At 47.8% G+C, this 24,868-nt stretch overlaps 1 protein-coding gene across 1 annotated transcript in view; it reads right to left on the bottom strand.

The window, feature by feature from the left end:
- Positions 1–6,484: 6,484 nt before the first annotated feature.
- Positions 6,485–24,868, bottom strand: part of TTYH1 (tweety family member 1) — a 61,731-nt gene continuing 43,347 nt past the window's right edge. Inside the window, exons 4-14 of the mRNA XM_044448075.1 lie at positions 23,979–24,199; positions 23,610–23,705; positions 22,689–22,761; positions 20,942–21,017; positions 19,788–19,843; positions 18,972–19,064; positions 18,745–18,837; positions 15,118–15,260; positions 13,084–13,275; positions 9,566–9,644; positions 6,485–7,677 (exon numbers count right to left, since the gene is read on the bottom strand). Coding sequence (XP_044304010.1) covers positions 7,597–7,677; positions 9,566–9,644; positions 13,084–13,275; positions 15,118–15,260; positions 18,745–18,837; positions 18,972–19,064; positions 19,788–19,843; positions 20,942–21,017; positions 22,689–22,761; positions 23,610–23,705; positions 23,979–24,199 — 1,203 coding nt within the window. The 3' untranslated portion in view covers positions 6,485–7,596. The remainder of the gene's footprint in view (positions 7,678–9,565; positions 9,645–13,083; positions 13,276–15,117; positions 15,261–18,744; positions 18,838–18,971; positions 19,065–19,787; positions 19,844–20,941; positions 21,018–22,688; positions 22,762–23,609; positions 23,706–23,978; positions 24,200–24,868) is intronic.

Consider the following 24,868-nt stretch of genomic DNA (forward strand, 5'->3'; position numbering starts at 1 on the left):
GTACATAGCCACTGACAGCCTCTTTCTCCATGTGCTCCAACTGCTGTGGGCACCAGCACAAAATGCCTCATCAGTGGATTGCAACCTTGGTGTCCACCTGTTGTTGATAAAGATCCTAGGCTGTATCTTATTCAGCAAAAGCTTTTGTTTCAAATCTATTGTATACCACCACGCCTCTTTAATAAGGGATTGTCTAGTTTGGTGCAGTACAGCTAATGTTTTTGTTAAACATGTTTTGGCAACTCTTTTTGAGAAGAGTTCATTACATGGCTACATTTTGTACTGGAACAGTCCTTATGGATTTAAAGACGAATGTGTACTCTCTTTCAAATTATTTTAGTCATAAATGTGCACTCTATGTATTGACCTGCTTCATGGAAATTAACAGATAGATGGTAGATTGCAGATGGTAGATTGCAGATGGAGAGGTGTTCCGTCAAGTATTGTGGTCCCAAGCTGGGTGGGGCTTTATAAGTTACAACTTGCACCTTGCATTGGGCTCGAGTATATTGGGAACAAATGCAAGTGGACCAGAATTGGTGTTATATCTTCAGACCATTTGGTCCCTGTAAATACACTATTGGGAGATGCAGTCCTATGCACATTTTCAAGATACACTGAATAGGGACCTAATTCAGAGCACATGAGCATAGAATTGCATTGTAGTGATACAATGCTACATGCATTTGCCTCAGAGTAAGTCCCACTGAACATTGTGAGACTTCTTGCTGAATTAATATATATAGGATGCATTTGAGAGTTTAAACATTTTTCTAGAATCTATAGACAAAAGGAGGCTCAAGTCCTTAACAACCTCTTTTGGATGTGGAGAAGAAAGACACAGGGAAGAGCTGCAAGAAACCAACATACTGGAAGGAGGGTTGTAGGGCAGTGGTGGTGGACCTATGGCACGCAGGCCAAAGTGGGCACACAGAGCCCTCCCTGTTAGCACACAAGCTAAGTTGTGCCAGCATCGCCCCAGCAGCCAAGCATCAGATAACAGTGTACATAGGGCCATGTGCATGCTCCGAAAGGAGAAGTGGTGGCAGGCGATGACGTCACGAGCCAGGACTCGTTAGCTGCCACTCGTCCAAACTTTTGCAAGGCTGGTCACTGCACTACCAAGGAGATATATATATATGCTTGGACTTGCTGTGAGTTGTATTTTCTAAACTAAAACCTCAGTTTTCAGGTTTTATTTCAGTGTTGGCACTTTCTGATACATAAGTGGGTTTTGGGTTACAGTTGAGACACTCGATCTCTAAAAGGTTCAGCATCACTGGGTTTAGAAAAACTAGGTGTCCTGGCCTGATTTTGATAGCTGGAATGTGTTTAGCATGGGCAGAAATGTTGAGCTGTGCAGAAAAAGCTACTCAAGGAAGGCATTTTCCAAATCGCCCTCTTTTCAATGGAACTTTACCTGTCTGTTAGGGTTAGGGCTGTGCACCAGGGTAGGGTTAGGATTAGAAGAATGAGGTGTCCTGGCCTGATTTTGATGGCTGGAATGTGTTTAGAACGGGCAGAAATGTTGAGCAGGGCAGAAAAAGCTACACAAGGAAGGCTTTTTCAGAATCTCCCTCTTTTCAGTGGAACTTTACCCCTATGTTGGGGTTTCAGTGTCCACCAGCGTAGGGTTAGGGTTAGAAAAACTAGGTGTCCTGGCCTGATTTTGATGGCTGGAATGTGGTTAGAACGGGCAGGAATGTTGAGCTGTGCAGAAAAAGCTGCTCAAGGAAGGCATTTTCAGAATCACCCTTTTTTCAATGGAACTTTACCCCTATGTTAGGGTTAGGGCTGTGCACCAGGGTAGGGTTAGGGTTAGAAAAACTAGGTGTCCTGGCCTGATTTTGATGGCTGGAATGTGGTTAGCATGGGCAGAAATGTTGAGCTGTACAGAAAAAGCTGCTCAAGGAAGGCTTTTTCAAAATCTCCCTCTTTTCAGTGGAACTTTACCCCTATGTTAGGGTTTGGGCGTGCGCCAGGGTAGGGTTGGGGTTGGAAAAACGAGGTGTCCTGGCATGATTTGGATAGCTGGAATGTGTTTAGAATGGGCAGAAATGTTGAGCTGTGCAGAAAAAGCTACTCAGGGAAGGCTTTTTCAAAATTGCCCCTCTCAATCGTATTTTACCCCTCTATTAGGGGAGTGCACCAGGGTTGGGTTAGGCCAGTGGTGGCGAACCCATGGCATGCGTGCCACATCAGGCACCCAGAATCCTCTCATGAAGCATGCGGGCCTGGTCTCCCCAGCAGCGCCCCAGCAGCCAGGGATTGGATAATAGCGCACACCGGGCCATGGACATGCTCAGAAAGGAGTAGCGGTGCAAGGCGCTGATTTCACAAGCCATGACTCATTAGCCATGTCTTGTCCGAGCTTTCACATGGCCAGTCTGAGTGCAGCCACGGATATATGGTTGGACTGGCTGTGAGGGTTTTTTCTAAACTAAAACCTTAGTTTTCAGTTTTTATTGTAGTGTTGGCACTTTGCAATAAATGTATTTTGGTTTGCAGTTTGGGCACTTGGTCTCTAAAATGTTCGCCTGCTCTGTTGTTGGGCTAGAAAATAGTTAGATGAGGCAGATGTACCATCTTAAGGCTTCAGGGCATAAGCTTCTGCCATAAACTTGTGAACCCTGCAGAATTATGGGAAATGAACCTTTACTGTAAGTTTGAGCTGTGTACCCATCCGACCTGTCCTGTTTGGGAGCCATAGAAGCACATTGTGCAAGCTTCTGCTGAAGAATAGGCTGTCTGGAATCATTACCCCAGCTCAGTCATCTTCGATTGGATTAGCAAGGTTACAGACGGAGGATCTGAGGGGATTGTTGACTGAACTCTGAGAGGTGTCATACAGCAGCCCCACAGAGATCATTGTGTTCTGAAGGTGATAATGTTCAAAGAGGGAATAATACAATGAGTGACAAGGAAAGAGAAGGAAAGTGAAGAAGAAACAGCCCAGAGGAAACAGAGACCAGTTGCTAGAGTCCCAAGCATCCTATGGCTTATGAGGTGCTGCAGAGCTAATTGGAATATTCAGCAATTAGCACCAATTAGGGTTGCCTGATTTTGGAGGGCAAAATACCTCTGCCTGTGTGACAGACTGAAATGCAATTGGCTTTTCTCACATCCTGTCACTGGGACATGAGAATGTTTGTTTGTTTGTTTGTTTGTGATATTTCTAACCTGTCTAATCACTCTGCATCTCTGGACGACTTACAACAAATTATTATTATTGCACTGCATTTATATCACACCTTTGTTCCTCTTGCAAGGAGCACAAGATAGCCAACAAAGTTCTCTTCCTCTCCATTTTATCCTCACAACAGCCCTGTGAGGTAGGTTAGGCTGAGAGGCAGCAAGTGCCCCCGATTCACCCAGTGTTGTGCATATGCTTTCTGGAAAGATTCCCAGGCAAGCATGAGAAGCTGACCATTTTGGTGGCACTGACAGCTCAGACTCAGAATGAGCTGTATGAAGGGAAGCTGGCTGATCCCAGCAAGGCTGACAGCTTGGGCTCTGATAACGAGATGGCTGTTGAAATGGGTGCAGCTCCAGCAGTATACCCGCCTGTGCCTGCTGGGGAAGAGATTAGTTCAAGAGCAGCCGAGGGGCCCGGTCAACCCACCTGTGGGAATGAAGAAGAGCAGCAACATCCTGGGGGTGGGATTTAGAGAGAGCGAGTCTATTGGATGGAGAACTCCGGCCTCCTGATGGCAGGCACAGAAGGATTCATAAGCAAAGCTTTGGGTGAAGGGGACCAGAGAAGGTACAACTTTTTGCTCCGAGACTTAGATGTACAATAAAGAGGTTTACCAACAAGCACTGGTGATCCTGTTACTGCAGGGAGGGAGTACCCAGTGGGCTCCACGGCTGAGCGGGGACTAGAACCTGGATCTCCCGAGTCCCGGGCCAGCACTCTTACCCACTGCACCACACAAAACCTTTCAGCACGTGCAGAGCGTCACAGGCCAGCAGGTTTTCTTTGCATGGAGTGGCAGCCCCGAGGTCAAAGCTTCACCATAACCCACTTTTGTTTAAACCACAGACAATGTCCCTCTTATTTTAAAGAAGGTGGGGTGAGCCAATGGGAAGGACTTCGGTGAGCAGAAGTTGAACAGAAGAGGGAATTTCAGCAGGAACAGATAAGCAAGGGCAAGAGGTTGCGCCTGCTATACATCTTGCTTTTCCACAACTATTACTAGTGAAAAAAAAACCCTGCTTGCTTTTGTGGTGGGTGCACTCCTGTGTTTTGCTTTCGTGTTTCCGCTAAGCCCTTACCAAATTGTTTTCGAAGTGACATTGGCACCAGAGGTACAGCCCAGCTTAGGATAGAGCCTGAGCCCCCTGTGAGTCCTGACATGGCCAGTGTCGGCTTGCCAGCATCATGCAGATGTACCAAAGAGCTAGTCCTGACACTAAACCAGGGGCAGTCTAAGGCATTTTGCTACCTGATGAGGAGCAAACAGTGCCCCCCACTTGAGACAAGGTGCATAGTTCTCAGCACTGGTCAAGTTATTTTGGGTCCTGAGGCAGAAAATTCCACAAGCACCTCTCCCTGTCCCTGGCAGTTAAAATGCAGTATCAGCAGTCTAAAGACTAGTTTGCAACTCTTTTATAGTACCCCAAATCTGCTACTTGTAGGGCTGGCTCTGCACCAACAAGTGTGCCATCACCCAGCTCCTGAGCTCATCCAGAGCCTTTGTCCCCTCCCTTTGCAAAAAATAATAATACCTGGTACCTGGAAATCAGAAGGGACTGTCATGCATAATAGCCCATGGGTTCCTATTGCAATTCTAATTCTGTGAGGATTTTGGGGAGCTAAACCTGGCTAAAGCATCCTCCCTCTGGCATAGGCCTAGAAGGTGGCAGTGAGAAATGGTGTGGGCTCGCCAGAGGACAATTTGCCCGCCCCTCAAACCTGAAGCTGGCCTTACCGTGCTTTCTGTAGAATAGTTCTCTATGTATTGCTCCAAAAAGAAGAAATGCAGCTCCAAAAGAGGACACGCAATAATGGTTATCGGTTTTTTTTAGAAGTACATCTCTCCATACCAGAGAAGGCTGATTTAGGGTGCCATCCTTCAACCAAAAAGAGAGGAAAAAATGCTACAGTTCCCAGCATTTGTCTCACACATGGCTGGCTGGTGAATGTTGAAAATTGTGGGTCTTTTCATCGAAACATGCATTGGGTTACACCCTGAGGTGTGTGTCAGCGTCCAGGTGCTGCCAGTTAATGGGCAAATGCAAGACCCCTCTGACCTCTCTTCTTACGGTTCTTGATCTGTGTAACAAAGTTGGACAGCTCTTCACATAAAGGAGATGCTGAAATAAAGGGCTGTTCTTTGGAAAGTAGGACACAGGGTGGCTCCACCCCAGATTGATTTTAAAGAAACTGAAATTGAGCGAGGGAGGAAGGACATTTTAGACTGTGTCAAAGGGAATGAAGATGTGAGGATTCTGTACTTTTGATCTGAAGGACTGAAACAAGGGCTACGTCCTTCCATATGGACTTGGTGGACTCAGTAACAGATTGTGCCGCATCCCATCTCTGCTGGAAAAAGGAACCATTATCGCAGCAGGTGCAACCGCAAGGCGACCTTCACCGCCTTTTGTGGCTATACTAAATTTAACTGAGCTGAATATCTGGCAAAGGGGAGCAGCTGACACAAAGGACTCATAAGTATGTTTGCTATCTCCCAACAGGTATTTTTTGAAAAATGGCTTTATTCATGGATACCTGTCCAAATGCTGGTATGTGACTAATTTGGAGGGGGAATAGCGGTTGTTTGTGCAGCAGCCATGGAAATGAGATGCCACCTTCATCAGTGGATTTGAAGTGAAACATTCAAGTCCTTTATTTCTGAAATCCTGTCCCCGTATCTAAATTACCAAAAAAAAAAAAAATCCAGTTGTGATACTGGTATTGATTTCTAGTTCAGGATGTGCATTTTACATTAGTCTCCACCTTTTAAGCATGGACACAGGTGGGGAGCACCAACAGAAATTGAGATAAAATGGGGCAACTGAGAACCCAGAGAAGGGGTGGTGGCCATGCTCAGGAAAGAATCTTAGAAGACTGCAGAAGTTTGAAGGCCTTAACCCCTCCCCTCTCCCCAAATAACTAAGGGCGCACCCCTCCCCACAGAAAAGCAGTCCCTTGAGGGTCAAACCTGCTCAGTAGCCATGAGAAGTTGGTTGGAAATCGGAGGCATAGGGTGCAACGGTATTGCAGTCCCCACTTGTTAGTATTCCTGTTCCGAGTGTTGACTCAGATTGTTCAAACCCACCATGATGTGCATCCAAGTGCTGGGATTTCAAAAAGCAGAGTTTTGAAATCCATCTGAAAATTTCATTGGTAAATCTTCAAAACTGTGGGCCAGAATTTAAACAATCCGAAGTTTATGAACTTATGCAGTTCTCCCAGCACCATCATGTCTGAGAAGTACCTTCATGACCACATGCTCACACACAAAATGAAAGGTACATCATGTAAAATAAATTTTCCCTTTTATTTTAATCTGGGCAAGTTCCAAACATTTGTTAGTGTTGGGGGGCTCTAATGAGGAGCAAGGAGGCTGTTGGGGAGCAGGGGTAGCTTGAGGCCCCCACTGGACTCCCCCCTTCCCTGTGGGGCCCAGGGGTGTGCTTCACCTTTCTGGTATGCCCAGTATGAGAGCATGGAGCAGGGGTGAGTCTCTTGCCGGGTGGTTTTAGCTGTTTCAGTGTTTCAAGCTTAGCTTGCCACCCTTTGTCTCCCTCAGCCTTTTGCTCTTTCATCTATCCCTTCTTTCACTCATCCGGTCCCTCCATATTTTCACGCATTTATCAGCTCTTGCACACACTTAATTGTACATAAATCTCCATGCGCTCACTCTAAATTTGTATTTGTTTCTCTATCACCAGCTGGTGTCTGTCAGTCCTTCTTTCACCCATGTATTCAGGTATCCCTTTTGCCTTTTAGAGCTTTTTTCTACAAGAGCCTATTAATCAGCTCTTAATCCGCTCAAGCTGCATCTACTTTCCCTTTCATCACAGAAGTGATACCCAAGAACTACACAAGGAGTGCTTCCCTTTCTCCCTTTCTGCTTTTCTGCTGTATAACCTCTAGGTGGTGCTGTGGTCTAGCAGAATAGCACAACTGTGTAAGAAGAAGCCTTTTTTTTTTTTTTTGCTTTCACAATTAAATGCCACGTTTTCCCAGTTCTACAAAAACTTGTAGCTGAAAGTGCTGGTTAGACACAGAAGTGAAACTAGAGCACACAATAAGTGTTTCATGTGGAAAGCCCTTACTTGTCTCATCTGTCAACCATGCCACTTATTTTTACATTCTTTTCTTTGATCCCTTTCCTTTGCCTTTTCTCACTCCTCAGCTCCTGCCTCTGTGAACGTCCCTTCATAAGGGGTGACCTCCCCACTTTCCTCTTCCTTCACTTTTTTTACAGAGGTCAGGCAAATGAAATGAGTGAAGAAGAGATCCAGGTGAAGGGGCAGGGGGCACGTGGTGAGAGGGCTCACTTCATTTGTGCTCCGATAAGAGGTGGGGAGGTCTGCTCTGGGTTAGTCAGATGGCTTGGATGTGGGTTGGGATCTTCTGGGGTGCATCTAGGGCAGGAATCCGGTCCGGTAGGGGAGGTCCACTTCTTCGCTAGCACCAACGTAGGACGCTCGCATGCTGGGGGAATACTATGGAACAATATATGCAGAAGAGTTAACTCCAGAAGGAACATTGCAAAAGCCACAGGAAGAGAACAGTCTGTTTCTGCGCACTTGGTCCACCGGCAAGTTCTTACAGTGGTGAAGGAGGATTTGAAGATCCTCATGGGGAGTGAGCAAACTGTAGACAAGAACATGGTTCCTGCATTTCCACATCATGCAAGTCCTGCTTTGCATATCAGTATAAACAAGTGCTGCCTGGTGAGAATCCCTTCCAGGTTTCGAGGGTCCCTGGGTCCCTCTATGGTCCCTTTTCCTCAGTGAATTTACCTTCTTGACATCACTGTTAGCAGCTGCTGCACCTCCTCCTCCTCATTCTTATCGCTGTTAACTACTCTCTTCCTGGATGGGCTGAGTGCAAGGAGACCACGGCATCCACTGCCCCTTTGTCTCACCACCACCATTTTCTGGGACAGAGCAAGTGGTAGGCGAAGAAGCAGATTGTGGAAAAGCAGCACCTCCAGGGGTTCTTGCTCTTTTGGTGCAGAGCCATCTAGCAAAGGTGTTTCAGCGGAGAAGAAAAGGAGCCAGGCAACGGCTTGGCATCCTGGTCTCTCCACCTTACCCATTGAAACACTCCATTTTCCCTTCCTCTGAGGCCTCGCTGTGTGCTGGCTGTGAGGGGAACAGGGAATGGGGCTGGATCTCTGATTCCCCACTCCAGTGTTGGAGCACTGTCTCCAGCTCCGGAGTTAGGAATCCCAGCTATCCCGTCCCAGCCATCCATAGGATTACTCTCGCAAAAACCCAGACGTCTTGAGAGTTGCTAAGTGCCCATTCCTGTCTCGTTAGGCTGGATGTACACCAACAGCAAAGATGGTATCACATTTTTTCACCCTTGCATTTACAGCCAGGAGGAAGAAATCTGGGCCAATAGGCACTCTTGATTCTGTATGTAAGAAACACTATATAAGCAGTCTTGCACTTTTGCTAGCAATTTAAACTGGCAAACATTTAAAATATTTCAACTCAAAGTCCACATGTGGCACATGGGTAAAATTGCCAACTGTCTAGCAAAGAAGCTCTGGATTTGTGGACCTGTATATTAGTGACTGAAACCTTTTGAGTAAAAGCCAGGATTTGTTTTGGAGTGTATGTCAGAACCATCACTTCAGCTCAGTGTATGGGCTTGACACGTGCATCTCACACCTGCGCAGTGTGAGTCAGGCTCCTGAACTCAGTCCGTCATGCCACATGATACTACCTAGCAGACTGCAGGGTGCATGGACTGCCCCCGCCCCCCCGGAGCCAGCCTTTGCAGCTTCCGGGGAGACAAGAGAGGTGAGAAATGAAGGCAGCGGGGAAATATGCTAATGGCAGCTGCCTTCCACTTCGGGCTTCTCTTCCGGAGGCTTTTAACTGGCTACTTTACAGAGGATTCTGCTTCTGGAGTCTTTGCAGAATTAAGATTGGCTCCTTTACACGTTTCCCTCCCTGCTCACAGGGTGTGGGGGGCATTCTTTCTCTGCCTTCCTCTATGTTTCATTATACAACCACAAGTTGGCTCTATGCATGTTTGTTTTAGCACAATTTAGCATGATAGCTAAATAAGAACTCACTTTTCTTGCTCTAATTCTTTAAAAGGGCTGTGGAAAAGCTTGGGATGAACAGGGCAAATGTTGGAGGATGAAGAGGTGGTGCAAAGCACCCAAGCTTTTTGAAATCAGAAGCTGGCAATCATACACATCAGCCATACATTGTGGATAATGTAAAATCAGGTTTAATATATTTCTAATAAAGTCCCCTTGCCTGCTTTTGGCTGCTGAGTTGGGGCCACACAGCCACAAGCTGTATGGCTGTTGTGCCACATTTGGCCCCCATATACTGGGGACTCTGTGCCCACCAACCATCAACTTACCGAAGGGGGTGGGGAATGCCGGTCAATGAGGGGGACACTCTCAAATCGAGGACTGCCACTGTACGAAGCGCTTTGACTCCTGCAAGTGACACCGACAAAGAAGCTGATAACGTCCCACCTCTCCCCTTCCCAGACCACAACCCTGGCCCTGGAAAGGCCAATTTGCTCCTACGCAGCACCTGTGATAGCGGAAGCCTCTGCCCTGCCAATCATTCGCAGGTTTCTGGAGAGCCCCTCCAGAAAAGAAGGGGCCTTTAGTTAATTCTGCTTGCATGGCAGGTGGGCACGAACTGGAGAACAGAGGCTGGGCTCATCAGGGGATGGCCGAGATACTCCCCTGGCCTGTGGATCATTTTCACATGGTGGAGTGCATGCATGCCCCCTTTCACCGTGCAAATAAAGCACAAGTCTGATGTGAGAATCCCATCTCATGCCTCTGCGCAATTATTCCTGCTCAAAAATGCATGGGAAGAGCAAGGCAATCTCACTGCATACAAGTATCCACTCCTGTGCTGGAGTTTTGTTCGTGTATATACTGTATATGCGTGTTGGGGGGTTATGCCTATTCTTCCACTATGCAAACATAATTCACAGCTCAGGTGACTGTATCAGCCATGCCTATGATAAATCCAGGTCCAATTCTCTTCTTGATTCAGACATTCTGGTCTGAATCTTGTGCCAGCAGGGCAGTAAGAAAAATCAAAATGAAAAGGTGGGAGTAGGCAGGATAAATAGAATCCATTGATGGGCTCCCCACCACCACCCTCAGAAATCAACTCTAAATTTGGCATGAGAAAAGGAACAGCAACTGCGACTACATTAAAGGGATCAGAAGGGATATAGCATCATCTCCAGAAAAGCATCTTTAATACAGGATGCAGGAAAGCCTCATCCTGGGATTGATGGGCTGATGACCAACCAAGACCAGGATCCATATTGCTGTTTAGAAAAAAGGGACAGGAATGGAAGCGAGCACAACATAATTGTTTTGAGAACAAGGTGGGAATGGGTGAGTAACACACAACAGGGACAGATGACTGAAGAAGTAAAAAGGATTAATTTTTTTCTCCTCTGTTAGAAACTGGTTTAGTTGTGTTGATGGCAGTGGTGATGGAGAAGGAAATGCAAAGGGGTGCTTAAAGGATACTGTGCTGAGGTCAGGGGGAGTCCTGCAAGCAGGAATTATGTGCAGTGTGGTGATTAAAGTGCTGGACTAAACTAGGAGTCCCTGGTTCACTACTTAGCCATGAGGCCTAATGGCGGTCTTGGACTGTCATGGTTACACAGACTAACCTACCTTGCAGGGGTAGGATAAAAGGGAGGAAGGGAAGAATCATATATACTGTCCAAAGCACTTTGGAGGAAAAGTAGGATTAAAACATTGCTGCTGACCATGCAAAGGTTGAATTTAGGAGAATCTCTTGGCAGCCGCATTCCAGTGGTGGATGGACGAAAGACAAAAAAGGTTGGGGGGGGGCAACATTCTGGAAAGATCAAAAAATGCCAGAATTTTAGCTTAAAGCTCTTACTGCCAATAATTCAGCCTCAAGAGAGGCATTTGAGCTTCTGGAGTAGGGAAAACACTGTGCCACGTTGGAAATTGCCAAGTGATTGCTGATTGAGAAAAGGGGAAAAGAGACCTGTGCTAGGCAGGCTTGAGGTTCAACATCTCTGGATTAGATTGTAAAATATAAAATAAATAAGCATTTCTTCCTTTTCCTTCCAATCCAGTTCAGGAAAAGAAGTCCCCCTTTCTTCAGTCGCATGAAGCGAGACCAGATTCTTGAATTGCTACTGGATGCTTGTGATTCTATCTTACCTTCTTCCAGATTGCTTAGTCCGGATAAGGCACCCCCACACTTCAGACCTCTGAGAGCTGAAGCATAGGGGGTTTATTCTGAATTCGAATTGGAGGCATGCTTCACATGATGGGTGGTTCCAGACGAGGCTTGCATTGTACCCTCCCTCTGCCTCATTCACAGAATTTTACAGGGCTCCAGCTTCCACGTGCAACTCTTCTGTCTTTTCCCATCTTTTTTCTTATCATGGAAGATTGATTAAGAAGAAAAAGACAGAAGAGCTGCATAGTGCCTTCTCATTGGTGGCAACAGGAATGCCCTCTGGACGCACCCGATGCCCCAAAAATAAGAAATCAGTAAGCCATCCAGAGATATGGCGAGTGATGTCTTCTGCAGGCAGGTCATTCTGAGAGGCTGCCTTTGCATATGGTCTTATGATGATTGGTTTGTTCACTCCTAACACAGAGACACAACAGTTTTACCCATGTGCAGAGCAGACACAATGAAAAGCAGGCAGTGCAGAGGCTAAGATGAGCCTTCAGCAATATAAAGCTCAGCCCTGGGAGTTGTAGGTCCTTTTCCTGACTAAACATGCATATCCAATCTTAATTCATGTCTGTCTTGGGGCACACCAAGCTGTTCTCTGCAAACATATTTGCTTGGAGATAACAGGTGCTGGTGCTACTGTTTTCTAAAAGCATGTGGTGATTGGTGAGACTGCATGTAAATTCACTACAGCAGGAGTTGGCAGTTGGTGCCCAGAGGCATCAGTGTATTCCTGGCCACCTCTCTTGGGGCCCACCAAAGTTTCTTACCCTCAGAGTTTATTTACTTATTGGCAGCTGAGAGTGCTGTGATACCAATTTTTGTGCTCCTATTATCTGCTGTAAACCACTCAGAAGACTTCTGCTATCAAGTGGTATTTGCTGCTGCTGCTGCTGCTGAGGATGATGATGATATTGCACTGGGGTTCAGCCCACATCCCTGTCCTGAACCCAATCTTTGGGCAAGTGACGTGTCCTTTGGCGTACCTGCCACAGCAGCCATTCTGTGGTGGTGCCCAAGACAGCTCCTCACGTTGCCAAAGTGGCTGATGGCCCAAACAGGTTGCCCTGCCCTCCATGGATGCCGCACACCTGTTGCCTTAGGCCCGGAGAGCAGATTCAGCTATACATCTTGCAAGTGGTGAGCCCCCTGCGGATGTATACACACCACCCCACTTTCTGCCCAGAGGTGAGTTTGGGAGAAAGCTGTCCTTGAGCTTAGCAGGCAAAGGGGACTGTGTACCAGGAATTCATGACTGTGCTAACTATGAAGCTCTTGGCGCATTATCTTGGAGTAGTTTGTCTACTGTGAAAAGGACGCCCGATGGCGGTGGTTGAGCAGACGAGAGGAGGATGTCTAGAAGCGACAGGCCGATGGATCACATAAGACAGTTCTCAGGCAACGGACGAACAACGGCGGGGGGTGGGAGATGGATAGGAGGAGAGGGAGGCTGCAGGAGAACGCCCGGGTGGAGGAGTGGCGAAGGAAGAGAAGTGAGGGGAACGCTGCAGGGGGCACCAGGTTGGGGGGCTGCCCTCCCTTCCCCCCACCCCTCGCGCGCTCAGCTGGGGGCCATCGCTGGCGGCTCCGAGCCCCTCCCGCCTTGCAGGGGGCGCTGCGACCGAGCGCGCGGGGAGGGGGCTGGGAGGTGGGTCGGGGGGCGGGGCTACTCACATGTACTGTGAGACGGGGGCGTTGGAAATGGGGGGGGCTGAGAGGCGCAGGCTGCCGCGGCTGCCCCAGCTTGAACAGTGGCTATAGGAGCCGGGCAGGGTGGGCCCGGCCCCCCCCGCGCGCGCCGTCGGCGGCCTACGTGCCTGGGGCGTGAACGGGTCGTCGTCCTCCATGTCGTCGTAGTCCGAGTCCCTGCACGGAAGCCAAGGAGAGAGAAGCGAGTGGGGAGAGTGCGGAGAAACGCGCGGCGGGGAGAAAGCGCAGCGCAGCGCGGCGGGAACCCGCGGGAGCTCTCGGAGCCTCCCCCCCTCGGCGCTCGGGATGGCGCTGCCACTACGCGCTGCGGCGCCCTCCCTGCCTCCCTCCCGCGGCGAGCCGCCCGGACAACGCCAGCGCTGGGGTGGCACCGAAACGCACGCGCGAGGAACTCTGGGAGCGGTGGCGGGGCAAACGGGGCAAAGTAAGTGTGGGGCCAAAAGTGTCCCCCCCAAAAAAGAGTACCAGCCTATTTTAGCTGAAAGCGCCTACTGCTATTAATTAAGCCTTAAAATAGAAGAATAGCAGAGTTGGAAGGGGCCTATAAGGCCCGCGAGTCCAACTCCCGGTTCACTGCAGGGCTGCAAGTTAAAGCATCCCTGTCAGAGGGCGCTCGGGCTGCCTCTCGAAAGCCTCCGGTGCGGCGTTTCACCTTTTAGAATGGGGAAAAACCTGCGCAAAATCCTGGAAATCGCCAAAGAATTGGTGGTTTGGGGAAAAGGGATGGGGCCATTTGAGGAACTCCAAGGACTGGATTGGGAGCCCAGGTCCACCCCTGCCCTACAATTGGGGGGCGGGGTACGGGAGACACAGCCAGGCTAGCCCAGTTGAGCTGATCTTATCATGAAATAGCAACCTTATGTAAACTCCACCCCTGGGAAATCAGAGGATTTCCACTGCACTTGATGCTCGACGTGGCAAACAACAATACAAGTTAAAAATTACAATCGGAATGTAAAAATTAATCCATAAGACATCACCATGAAAAATAAACAGCACACACCAGTTAAAATTTCTTTCAGCTCAATGATTAAAATCCTTTCTAAAGAGCAGCTTTTTCTAAATGAGGCATTTGTTGTGTGCTCCTCCCATGATTGTTAATGGGCTCTTGAAGCAACATTGCCACAGTCCAATTTCACTTCCACTGTTTCAGAGCACTTTCCTAGGGGTTTGTCCTTGTTTAGAGCCTTGAAAACTGTATTATTTCTGACCATGCTGCACCTCCTTGTGTATTTTAGCTATTCTGCTATACTACAGATTCACCAAGAGCTCGTGCAGCAGAAAAACAGGAAAAGATAAGCTTTTTGTGCAAAGTAGGGATCTGAAATCTGAGATGAAACCAGCACTTAACAGCCTCCTATAGAAAAGCTCTTTGCTTACACGTGAAATCCCATAACAATGAATTAATACCAAATCAGAGTGGTAAATATTCTCCAAATGAATATTTCACTCAATATGTATCGCCTCTGGGTAAGCACAGCTCAACATGGAAGAGCATGATTTGTATGTGGAAGACCAGATTCATTCCCTTGCTGGATCAGACCAACAGGCTGAAGCCTTCTGCCTCTCAGTCGAGCAGCCCAGAACTAGAGAATGAAAGTGATGGCCTGCCTGGCCCCAGCCATGGAGGCTCAGTGGCGCACGGCCTGTGAAGCTGGAGTTCCCACATCGCCTGCAGGGGTAAGAAATTTCAGTGGTAGGTCTGGTCTGAGAAGGCTCATCTCTATGGCACAAACAGCGGGAGGAGGCAGTCTGGGCTGGACAGATCAATGGCTGAGTTATTATAAAGTGGCTTTGTAAACCAGAGCTTTATGAATGAGTGGTTCTATAAATGACACACAATTGACACAGAGGACGTGTAGACAGGCTGGTAGGTTTTTTTGTGAGGACTAACGAAACATTTCCAAAATTGTACACAAGCTGAAGCTCATATACTTTGGTTCTCCCAGTTTCTGTTAGAATTGCAAATGTAAAGTACTTTTTTGTCTTGGCACGCACCTGTTCTGGAATCTCTTCCAGGCACGGGGCAAACTGCAGACAGCTGTGGTGAAGGAAAGGGCGGAGAGGAAGGAGAAGAGAAGTAGGAAGAGCAGCCCTTCCATGCCATCGTAGCACAGCCCTTTCAGGGCATCCACATAGTCCTTGGAGAGAGAAAAACTCATGTAAAACATTTGGTCAGTTGGAGTCAGCAGTGCAACTGATGGATTGCAACAAGGCACGGTGGTTTTGAGAGAATGCCCTTCTTCTGGTAACTCCAGAGTTCAGTATCTGTAGAGCAGCTGAGCCAGGGCCGGCCCTACCTAATGATTAGGCAGAGTGAAACCACGCCTCAGGGGACAGATGCTGAGAGGCGGCACTGAGATGTTCCAAGAGAGGTGCGTGTGTGCTGTGCTTACTCCGCACCCCCTGAATTACACCACTGCCTCTGAGTGCGTTGTCCCTTGAAGACAAATTCCTCAGCCAGTCCCTTCGGCTTTTGTACACGGACTATCCTGTTACTTACCTAGGCAGCTAAATGTCTTGGGCTGGCCCTCAGCAGAGCAGACCGCATGTATTGCAGTCTCATACCGTGCGGCTCAATAGCAAACTCAACTGAGTTCAAGGGGACTTACTCCCAAGTAAGTCTGTATCACATCGCTGCCTAAATACAGAGCATGCAGATTTAAAAAAAATCTTCAGGGAAGGCGCATTGCTATGAGTTTGGGATGGACACACACGAGTAAGGGAGGTTTAATTCTTCCTGCCCAGCCTCTTCCTTTCCTCAAATTTGCGCTCTCCATCACAAGGATTAAGAGGAAGAAAAACTCATTTGGAGCCAAGGAATAATATGGTTAGAAATGAAAAAGTTATGAACTACATTTCCTATCTGTCTGTCTGATCAGTCAGCCAAGGGAGATTTTTTCCTACCCTCATGGCTGCTCACTGCACTGCCAGGCAAAATACACTTTAATCACTCAAATCTTTAACAGTTCTGCATGACAGTGAGTCCTTGTTATTGGTATTTTTTTTAATGGACTGCGTTATGTGACCACTTGCTGTTTCTTTTGTTGCTGTTGTGCAATATTGTTGTGTAATACTTCTCTCTCTCTCAAATGGTTGTGTAATGCTGAGTTGTTTCAGTTGTGTATGTGACCCTCCTTGAGGGCTTTCATGTAGAAAGGCAGGGCATGCATGTTTTTAAATAAGAAGATAACACATGTCTCAAGCAGAGCTGCCCACATTTTGTCCTTTTGGTTGTGGGAACACTGATGATGCAGAGTGTCTTTCTTATATACAGGTCAAGGCATCCGTGGAGAGAAAAAGGCTTCTTCATGGGAGGCTTTTAACCTGCTGCTTTCCTGAGGCTTCTGCTTCCAGATTCTTTGTGGCTTCTTTACACATGGGCTTTCCCTCTTTTTTCCCCTCTGTCTTTCTAGATGTTCCCTTACACAATTACAAGATGGCACTGTGATGTAGCAGAACTGTGAAAGTATATAAGCCTCTTTTCAGTGTTGTTCATTCCACTATTTCCAGATAATACCACACTTTCCTTGCTCTTAAAAAAAGCCATGGAAATGCTTGTAAAGCACAGAAGATTGAAAAGGAAAAGGAAATCTGAGATGGATTGGCTCCACAGAGGACGCCACAGCCTTGAATTTACATGTCATGGATAGGGCATTTTGGAGAGTTTCTTTCATAGGGTCACCCTCAGCTGAAGGCCCTAACCGTAACACCATTACCAATGGATGAGTGCCTCTCGGAATGTCCTGTATACTCAAGGCTGTGACTTCCTTTATGGACTCAATCCATCTCAGATTTGGTCCTCCCCTCCTTCTGCCTTGAATCTTCCCTAGTGTTACTGTCTTGCACACCACTCTTTGAGTACAAGTTTAGCATGATGTGTGTACCTACTCAAACAAGCTATTCCTGTTTTCCTCTCTCTTCTTCTTAGGAGAGATGTCTTCTCCAAGCTTGCAAAAACACAGAGATTTCCAGCTCTCAGGCGACAATCTCCTATTAACTCCCATTGAGAAAACATCAAATTTGTACTGGGCTATTAAGCAGCTAAATTTTATTCTGACTACTGTGGAAGACAATATATTGAATTTGATGTTGCAAACAGCTGCTAAAGAAGATTTTGGCTGAAATGCATTGGTCCTTTGAATGAAGTTTAATTTTGGCAGTTGAAAATGATACTCAGCTGATATTTTATCGTGGACAAATTTGGAATTTCTCTTTCAATATATCATACAATGGAAAAGACGGCCACAATTTGCTGGTGTCATTGTATGTCTTGTGAACAGTGTATAGTAACAATTAATCCTTACTGTAATAAGAGCTCAAGGCCAAGATCATCCACACTATTGTCTTCCTGATTACTATGTACGGGTGTGGAAGCTGGACAGTGAAGAAAGCTGGCAGGAAGAAAGCTTTGCAAATACCCTGGACCAAGAGAAAGAGGAACAAGAGGGTCCTAGATCAAAGCAAACCAGAAATTTCCCTGGAAATGAAAATGATGCAACTGAAGCTGTCATCCCTCAGGAGAGTGAAAGGCAGAAGAAGAGGAGGAGGATGAATGGTGGGATGGATCAGTTCCACAACAGAATCTGCAGCCTTGCATTTTACAAAAGCTGAGCAGGGTTGCCAAGGATAGGAAGTTTCATAGGAATGCCAGATTTCAGAGCTGACTTGGCCACACTCAGTCTGCTTCTTTTCCTCTTCTTGCTCCTTTGCTTATAAGTTGTGTTGAATTGAAGACTGCATTTTCTATCTATCCAAGTTTTATTTTTATCCTGCCCTTCCCTAATGACTCGGGGGCTGCCTGCTTTCTCTTCAAAATCACCTTGCGGAGTAGTTTAGGCAGTAGACAGTTGCTTTGCTCAGTTATAAATCCAGTAGTCCAACCACTACACTGTATAGTTTCTGTGCATGTCTGGTGGAGATTACCCCGTCTGTATGAAGCCATTTCCCTATAATCATCTCACAAGGAAACACACTCCTCCAAGAACAAATAAATCCCTAGAAGATCTGACTTCATGAACGGAAAGAAACAGCATGCCGACCTCACAACACTGTGAATACCATGGAGGAAAACTCTCATGATCCCCAGACAGAATGGACATGCAGAGAGAAGACAGGAGACAGCAAAGCCCCCTCTGCTAGCCAGGCTAGGGCCAACTGTCATTTGGCTTCTTAATTCTCAGAAGTGTCTCCGCGACAGCCATTCCAGCTGCTCATTAGATGGATCAATTATATAATATTTTCTAACTTTTCTAATATCAGCACAAACTGATATTTCAGTCTTCTTGATTTCCTCTGCCCTCCTCATGCCTTTTTCCTTTTATGCTATTTCTACTGAATTGCAAACAGAGGATTAGTCCTGTTTTCTTAATCTTTGTACACTACCTAAATTTTTAGGCTTTTAACATAATACTGACAACTAATAATAATACTGATAACAAATGATAACATCAACACATAACCGTGCATGGATCATATCACAAGGAAACATGGCAAAGTATGAGATTCTGAATAGTATCAGGAATATCTGAGTAAACAGGAAGGCAGAGAAAGATTTGGTGGAATGAGCACTGGAGATTGTCCATGGATCACCAGTTTAATCCCATGCAAGCATATGGCAGGTACCTTGTGAAGTCCCCGACAGTTTAACAGAGCAACCAGGTGATGGAAGTTGCTTTCAGTGGTGTTCAAAGTGCTCTGGATGGATAAGATGCTCTTCTGCAATGCAAAAGGGGTGTGAAGGCAGAGACCCTCCATGTCCCTTCTTGCAGCCCTTCCACTCCCCTTTCCTCCTCCTGCCTAACCCACCACTAGCTCCCTTGCCAGTCCAGTGCAGGCCCTTTCTTACTGACCTCAGATGCTGGGAAATGAGGAACAGCCTCTCTTTCCAGCCCATACAGCTGAGAGTGAATGTTGGACAGTGCCCTTTGACACAAAGTGAGCCTCTGTAGCAACAGGGAGGAAGCACAATAAAAGAAAAACAAAGCATTTGAGGTTAGAACATCTACAGACCAGAGCAGGGGGAACCCCAAAGTTCTCTACACCTAATTGCTGCACAGGTCAGAACTTGGGGGCCCCATTCTATTCTTTGCACACACAACTGGGGAGATTTAAGTCTCAGTCATCTCCAAATCACTACATTAAAATAACAAAACCAAACCCCAGCTTTAAATCAGATTTTTTTGGGGGCCAGGGTGCTCCAGGCCTCTTATCAGATCGCTGGATATACAGTTCAGTTAATTAAAAGGACCTATGGAGAGTGTTGCATTTATTCTGCTAGGGCATGATTTTGCCAAGAGCAAACACTGCTCATGAGAAAAGAATTCAGAATATTAATAAGACCGGCCTTCATTTAAAACAGAAAAGGCATGTTTCTTGTCCCTACTACTGTAAGAGTGGGCTGGAAATGCTTAGGACTTGAATTCGATGTGTGAAGCTTTATGGAGGGACTGAGCTGTAGCCAGCAGATAGAGTTTCAAGATCCCCCACAGAGTTCTTTGCCGTTCATGATCAAATAAAAGTAAAATAAAGGGGTGCACAGTAATTATCTAAATGAAAATTTGCTTAATCTCTGTCCTTTATGCAAATAGCATAGTGGATAATTTGGAACATGTTGGCATCGAATCCTCATAGAACACACTTTTAAAGGAAAAAGTGGAGATACTTACCTGCTGGAAAGGGTTGAAGATGTCTTGGCTACAGGTTAAGTAGTATTGCAGGATTTCTGCATGTTTGAAGTAGAGAAAAAGGAGTCAGATCACTGTGCCCACCTAGGCTTGCCTTCTCTCACTCTTCCCAGGTCCTGGGTTTGTTTTTCTACTTGGAGATTTACATGGTCACAAGGTGGGGTGCGGTGGGGTGGGGTGGGGTGGGGGGCCGCACTAACGAAGGACAAACAGGCAGACTGCTTGAGCAGTTGCCAAATGGGGCCTGATTAAGTACCCCCTTTCTACTTCATTTAAAGCATTTTAGTGAAGCATCTTTTTGACACAGAATAATGTGGAGTTCCCTCTGCTAAAGATGCTCGTTGAAATGTCCTAGGTTGTTATATGCTGGGACAATTGATGGCCCCCATATTTCCCAACCCCCCTGAACAAAACCTCTGTGTTTTTGAAAGCTACATGGCAAGCCAGAAATTCAGTAGCAACACGTTATCCAACTACGGAAGGTCGAACTAGACAAGATGCTAAATGCATCCTTTGAAGAGGGTAGTTTTTTCAGGACCAGGTGGGGAAAATCGGTGCTTTCCTCCACTGTTGCAGACAAACACTGCCTCACCTACCCACTAAGTGCCCAAAAGGCAAGCCTGCACAAAATCGATCAGGGCCATTCCCCAACTGCTTTACCCATTCTGAAAGCAGCCTTTTTGCTCCAGCTGTATTTCGGAATTCGGGAAGGCTTGGGAGGAAGAAAACTGGACTGGCTGCCATTTTGGTTTCTGCACAAAGTCCTGTTTTGAGGAGCTTTCTATTTTTGGGAAATTGAAAATGGCTGCTGTCAAAAAAAGGGCTTTGCCATTTACTGGGTGATGGAAGCAACATTATAGTGGGCAGCAACTGAACAACTACAGGAAGACACACCCTTTTACATAGTATGTAAAAAGGATCATTCAGTCAGTGGCTCACTGCATTCAGTTGGTGCATTGCAGTGGAATAAGACATCCAAAGGGTGATGGAAGACAGCCTGGTACAAGTATAAATTCATAGCATGTTTTCCCACATAATCCTATCACAACTAGGAAAAAATATTTCTTAAATTAAGGTTTCTCTTAACATGGGAATGTCTTACAACCTGCTGCCGCAACCCCCGCCTCTGATCCTACCTGGGCTGAGTCCAGTCCTGGCTTGAGTTGTGTTCATCACATAGCCATCTGGTTCAAAGCAGAAATCACTCAGTCCCTGAAGAGGGGGAAGGGGTGGTAGAAGGTGGGCAGAAAGAAATGCCGTTTCTGTTACATTCAGTATTGGCATCTGTGCAAACGTGCAACTCCAGGAGACGGGAGACACGGGGCTTGGGCAGGGGTGGATGTCACAGCAGAGGCCTCAAAGCAAAACTGGTGGGGTGCAGCTGCTCAGATCTGCAAGGCGTGGAGAGTGTTGGGAGTTCAAACAGGGCCCTTTAGAAGATCTGTCTGTAAAGGTCCAGGAAACCTTAAAGTTTTGTTTTCTTGATTGTTTATTTTATTATAAACCCTCCATGTCTTGGTGTGTTCTCTGAACCAAGCAGTATCTTTGCGAGTTCTAGCAACAGGACACATGTGAGACAGCGCAGCATCTGGCTCCCCCTGGCCTTGGCTCCCAGGGCATTAAGGTGGTTTTGAAGCTTTGGGTAGGGCTGGTGTAAAGAGTGGGCATGGCGGGGCACCGGTCACAGGCCCACGTCCAGGTGGCGGCCCGTTGGCAAGAGTCCCCAGGGATCGCTCCTTCTCTTTGCTATCGCAACCTGATAGTTCACCCACTTTTCACTCTGGCCTAGATAGCAGTGGAAGTGGTGAAATGGAGGAGAAGCTGCCGTGGCCTGTTTATCCCCGGCTCTCTTCTTGTCCAGCCCAGAAGTGGCAGCATTAATGAAAGAGAAGATGAAGAACAGTGGCTGCTGGTGACAATGCAAGTGATGAGGAGGGAGGGGGCCTGAAGAGGGCATCTTGCCCAGGCGTCCCCAAAAAGTTGCGCCTGGCACTGGTCCTGGAGTTGCTAAGAGGGCAGAGCAGCCGTGGGCAAACCACCCGAGGGCTCAAGCAAGAGGCTGCAACACCGAGCTTCTCTAATCGGGCCTCTGCACAGAGGCCTCTGCTTCCAGATTCTTTGCAGAATGAAGGTTAGCTCCATTACACGCATTTTCCCCCTTGAAGTCCGTTCTTTTGCTGCTTTTCTATATGTTCCAGTACAGAACCATAAGGTAGAGCTGTGTGGTGGTGAAACATGAGATTGTCATTCTGGTTCATTCCACCACTGCTAGATAATACTGCACATTCCTTGATCTTAAGCCATGGAAATATTTGGGAAGCAGGGGAGAGGCCATGGAGCACGATCACATTACATAAAGCACCCACAAACTACCATGAAAGAGGAATCGCGTGTGCCCAGGAAATGCTGCACATAAAGAAGCCCTAAGTGATAACACCAAGTTGCCATGAAACAAGGGGCGCGGGGGGCAGGGGGAGATCAGTGGAGTGTTCAGGGAAGCTTGGTTGCCATCTCGTCTCTTTCAAGGTGCTCCCAGAATTCTCCAGGGCAGGATCCGAAAAGCACCGTATTTAAGAGATTTTGCAAGATCGCTGGTTCGAGGGCCCAAGTCCAGCCTTCTACTCTGGTTCTCTCCTCTTCAGAAAGCCCCACTGTAGAGAATTAGTTCACCAATGGGCAGACCATTGCAGGGGCAGGTTTCCCCTGTTTTTTTTCTCCCTCGCTTCACGGAACAGTCTGCTTCCGTGGCCAGGGCAGTTCGGGACAGCTTCCCAGCTTGGCCCCCTCCCCTTCTCCCAAATTCAGCCTGGGGCTCCATTGGCCAAGTTTTGGTCTGCCCTGTTCCCCCACCATCACCTCCACTCCCTGCAGCCACTGACTCACCACAGCTCCTGCGGTCTCCAGCCCCATGGACCCCCAGCTCAGGATGAGAACAAAGAAGCTCATCACAGTCATTCTGTGAGTGGGAAAGAGAGAGAGAAAGACACTCAGGTGTGCAAGGAGAACCTCAGCTCTCGGGAGCCCTTCGCATCATCTTGCCAGGGCCCTTTGTCTTAAGCAGCTCTGTGGAGGGCAGAGATGATGCCTGGCATGAAGAGAGTGGACAGGCAGACTTCCTTCATCCCTCATGATACTAGGATCCAGGTTTATCCCATGAAGGGGGCAGGTGGAAGGTTCAGGACTGAAAGAAGGAAGGCCTTCTGCTCACAGCACCTAACTGTTTTAGGGAATTCACTTCCACGAGATATAGTGATGGCCACCAATGTGGATGGCTTTTCCAAGGGGCTGAACAAAGTATTGGAGGTGGAGGCTCTCAGTGGCCACTAGGCCTGATGGCTACATGTCATCTTCGGTATCAGAGGCTGCACGCCTGTGTGCAACAGTTGCTGTGGAAAATGGGTGGGTGAGTGCTGCTTCATTCAGGCCCTGCTTGTGAGATCTTCCGGGCAGTTGGCTGGCCAATGCATGAACAGGATGGTGGACTGGATGGTCTTGTGTTTGGTCCAACATGGCTCTTCTTATGTCCTCAGATTAAACTTATGCCTCCTCCCCAGAAAAGAAGGGCCGTACCACCTGGGCCTGCCAATACTGATGACAGATTCTGCTGAACTGATCGTTCCAGATGGACAAACATTCCTTTGAAATTAAAACTGCTCTGCCTAAAACAAAAGCGAATTAAATCTCCACCTGATGGATTTGGAGCTAATGACTGCCTCGCACCCCCTTGCCCCACCCTCTTCCCCCCTCCCCAATTGCGGCGTCGGAGACTGCAGTGCCTCAGTGCCCACCAGATGGTGCACTCACACGATTACCAGCCACTTGATCTGCTTCGCTAGTCCTAGCAGGGTGAAGAGACAGATGACGAGGTCCAGGAGAAGCAGCAGAATGTAGGCCAGCCACCTGGGGGAGCCAGAGAGCAAAGGGGTGAGTGGCACAGGGAGACCTCTTCTTCCTCCGCCATCCCCTGGGCCTCTTTCCATCCTCCTCCTCCACTTTTGTGCAACAAGAACACACTGCTGGTACCCTTTCGCCTGCCTTCCTTTCTTCAAGTCTTCACTCCTGCTCATCTGCGGACCTTCCTAGGAGTAACACCTTCCCGTCCCCTCCCCTCCCTTGTGTAGTTCCTGCGAGCCAGCATCCTTCTGGTATCCTTTGCCCCACCCCTTCTCTCACCTGTAGTCTTCCAGGTCGCCAACTTGTTCTGCTAGGAGGCTGGGCCCGCCACGTGACTCCCCCCAGAAAGGAATGCCATCCAGGGTCTGGGCTACTGCTTCGGCCTGGCGGCGCGTGTTCCGGACCACGGCCACCAGCTCGGTCCGGGGGGATAGCGTCTCCTCAAGCTGCGTGAGCTCGCCCCGTACTGTGGCTGAAAGAAGCTCCACTGTCTCGGAGACCTGAATCAGGAGCGAGAGGGGAGTCGTGATGTGGCACACGCGAGCAGGAGGACGAGGGCTGTGTGGCATGCATGTGCTTCAGTGCAGATTTGGGCACCCCCTGCACACGCCACAGGCCTCGTGCGCTTTCCGCGGAGTAGCTGCTGGCCAAGCTGTGCGGCAAGAACAGCCTGTCCTGTCACCTACAGACTGCCCCCCAGGACCACTTCTGTTAGATTTCTGTCCATCTTGCCAGTGCCTCAGTACCTTCTCTGGGCTGCTGGAATCTAGACTCTGTGACTGTGATTAATGCAAACTAAGCATTATTGCTGAGACTTGCATCTTTTGCATAAGTACTCTTTAACTTTTCTTAGCCCAGGAGGAAGTGAACCAAAGGTGCTTAGCCCCAAGATCCAGAAATACCTGCTCATGTCCAGAGAGTTGATCCCTTCACTTAGCTGGGAACAAGGAGGTGTGTCTGCCTGCGCTACAGCTCTCTTCTAAAACCGAGAGCAGTAGACTAGAAACTAAGAATGCCGCGACTAATGCAGCAGTGTTTTTCTTATGTTCTGGAGGAATTATCCAGAAACTGTGCTCATCCTGCCCCGCTTCCTGCTGACTTCCAAAATTTCAGTAGGTGTTGCCCACGTTTTCAAGCTTCTTTCCAGAATGATATGGCTTACAACCTTG

Source organism: Varanus komodoensis, unplaced genomic scaffold (assembly GCF_004798865.1).
Source record: "Varanus komodoensis strain SLA01 unplaced genomic scaffold, ASM479886v1 scaffold53, whole genome shotgun sequence".
Lineage (NCBI taxonomy): Eukaryota > Metazoa > Chordata > Lepidosauria > Squamata > Varanidae > Varanus > Varanus komodoensis.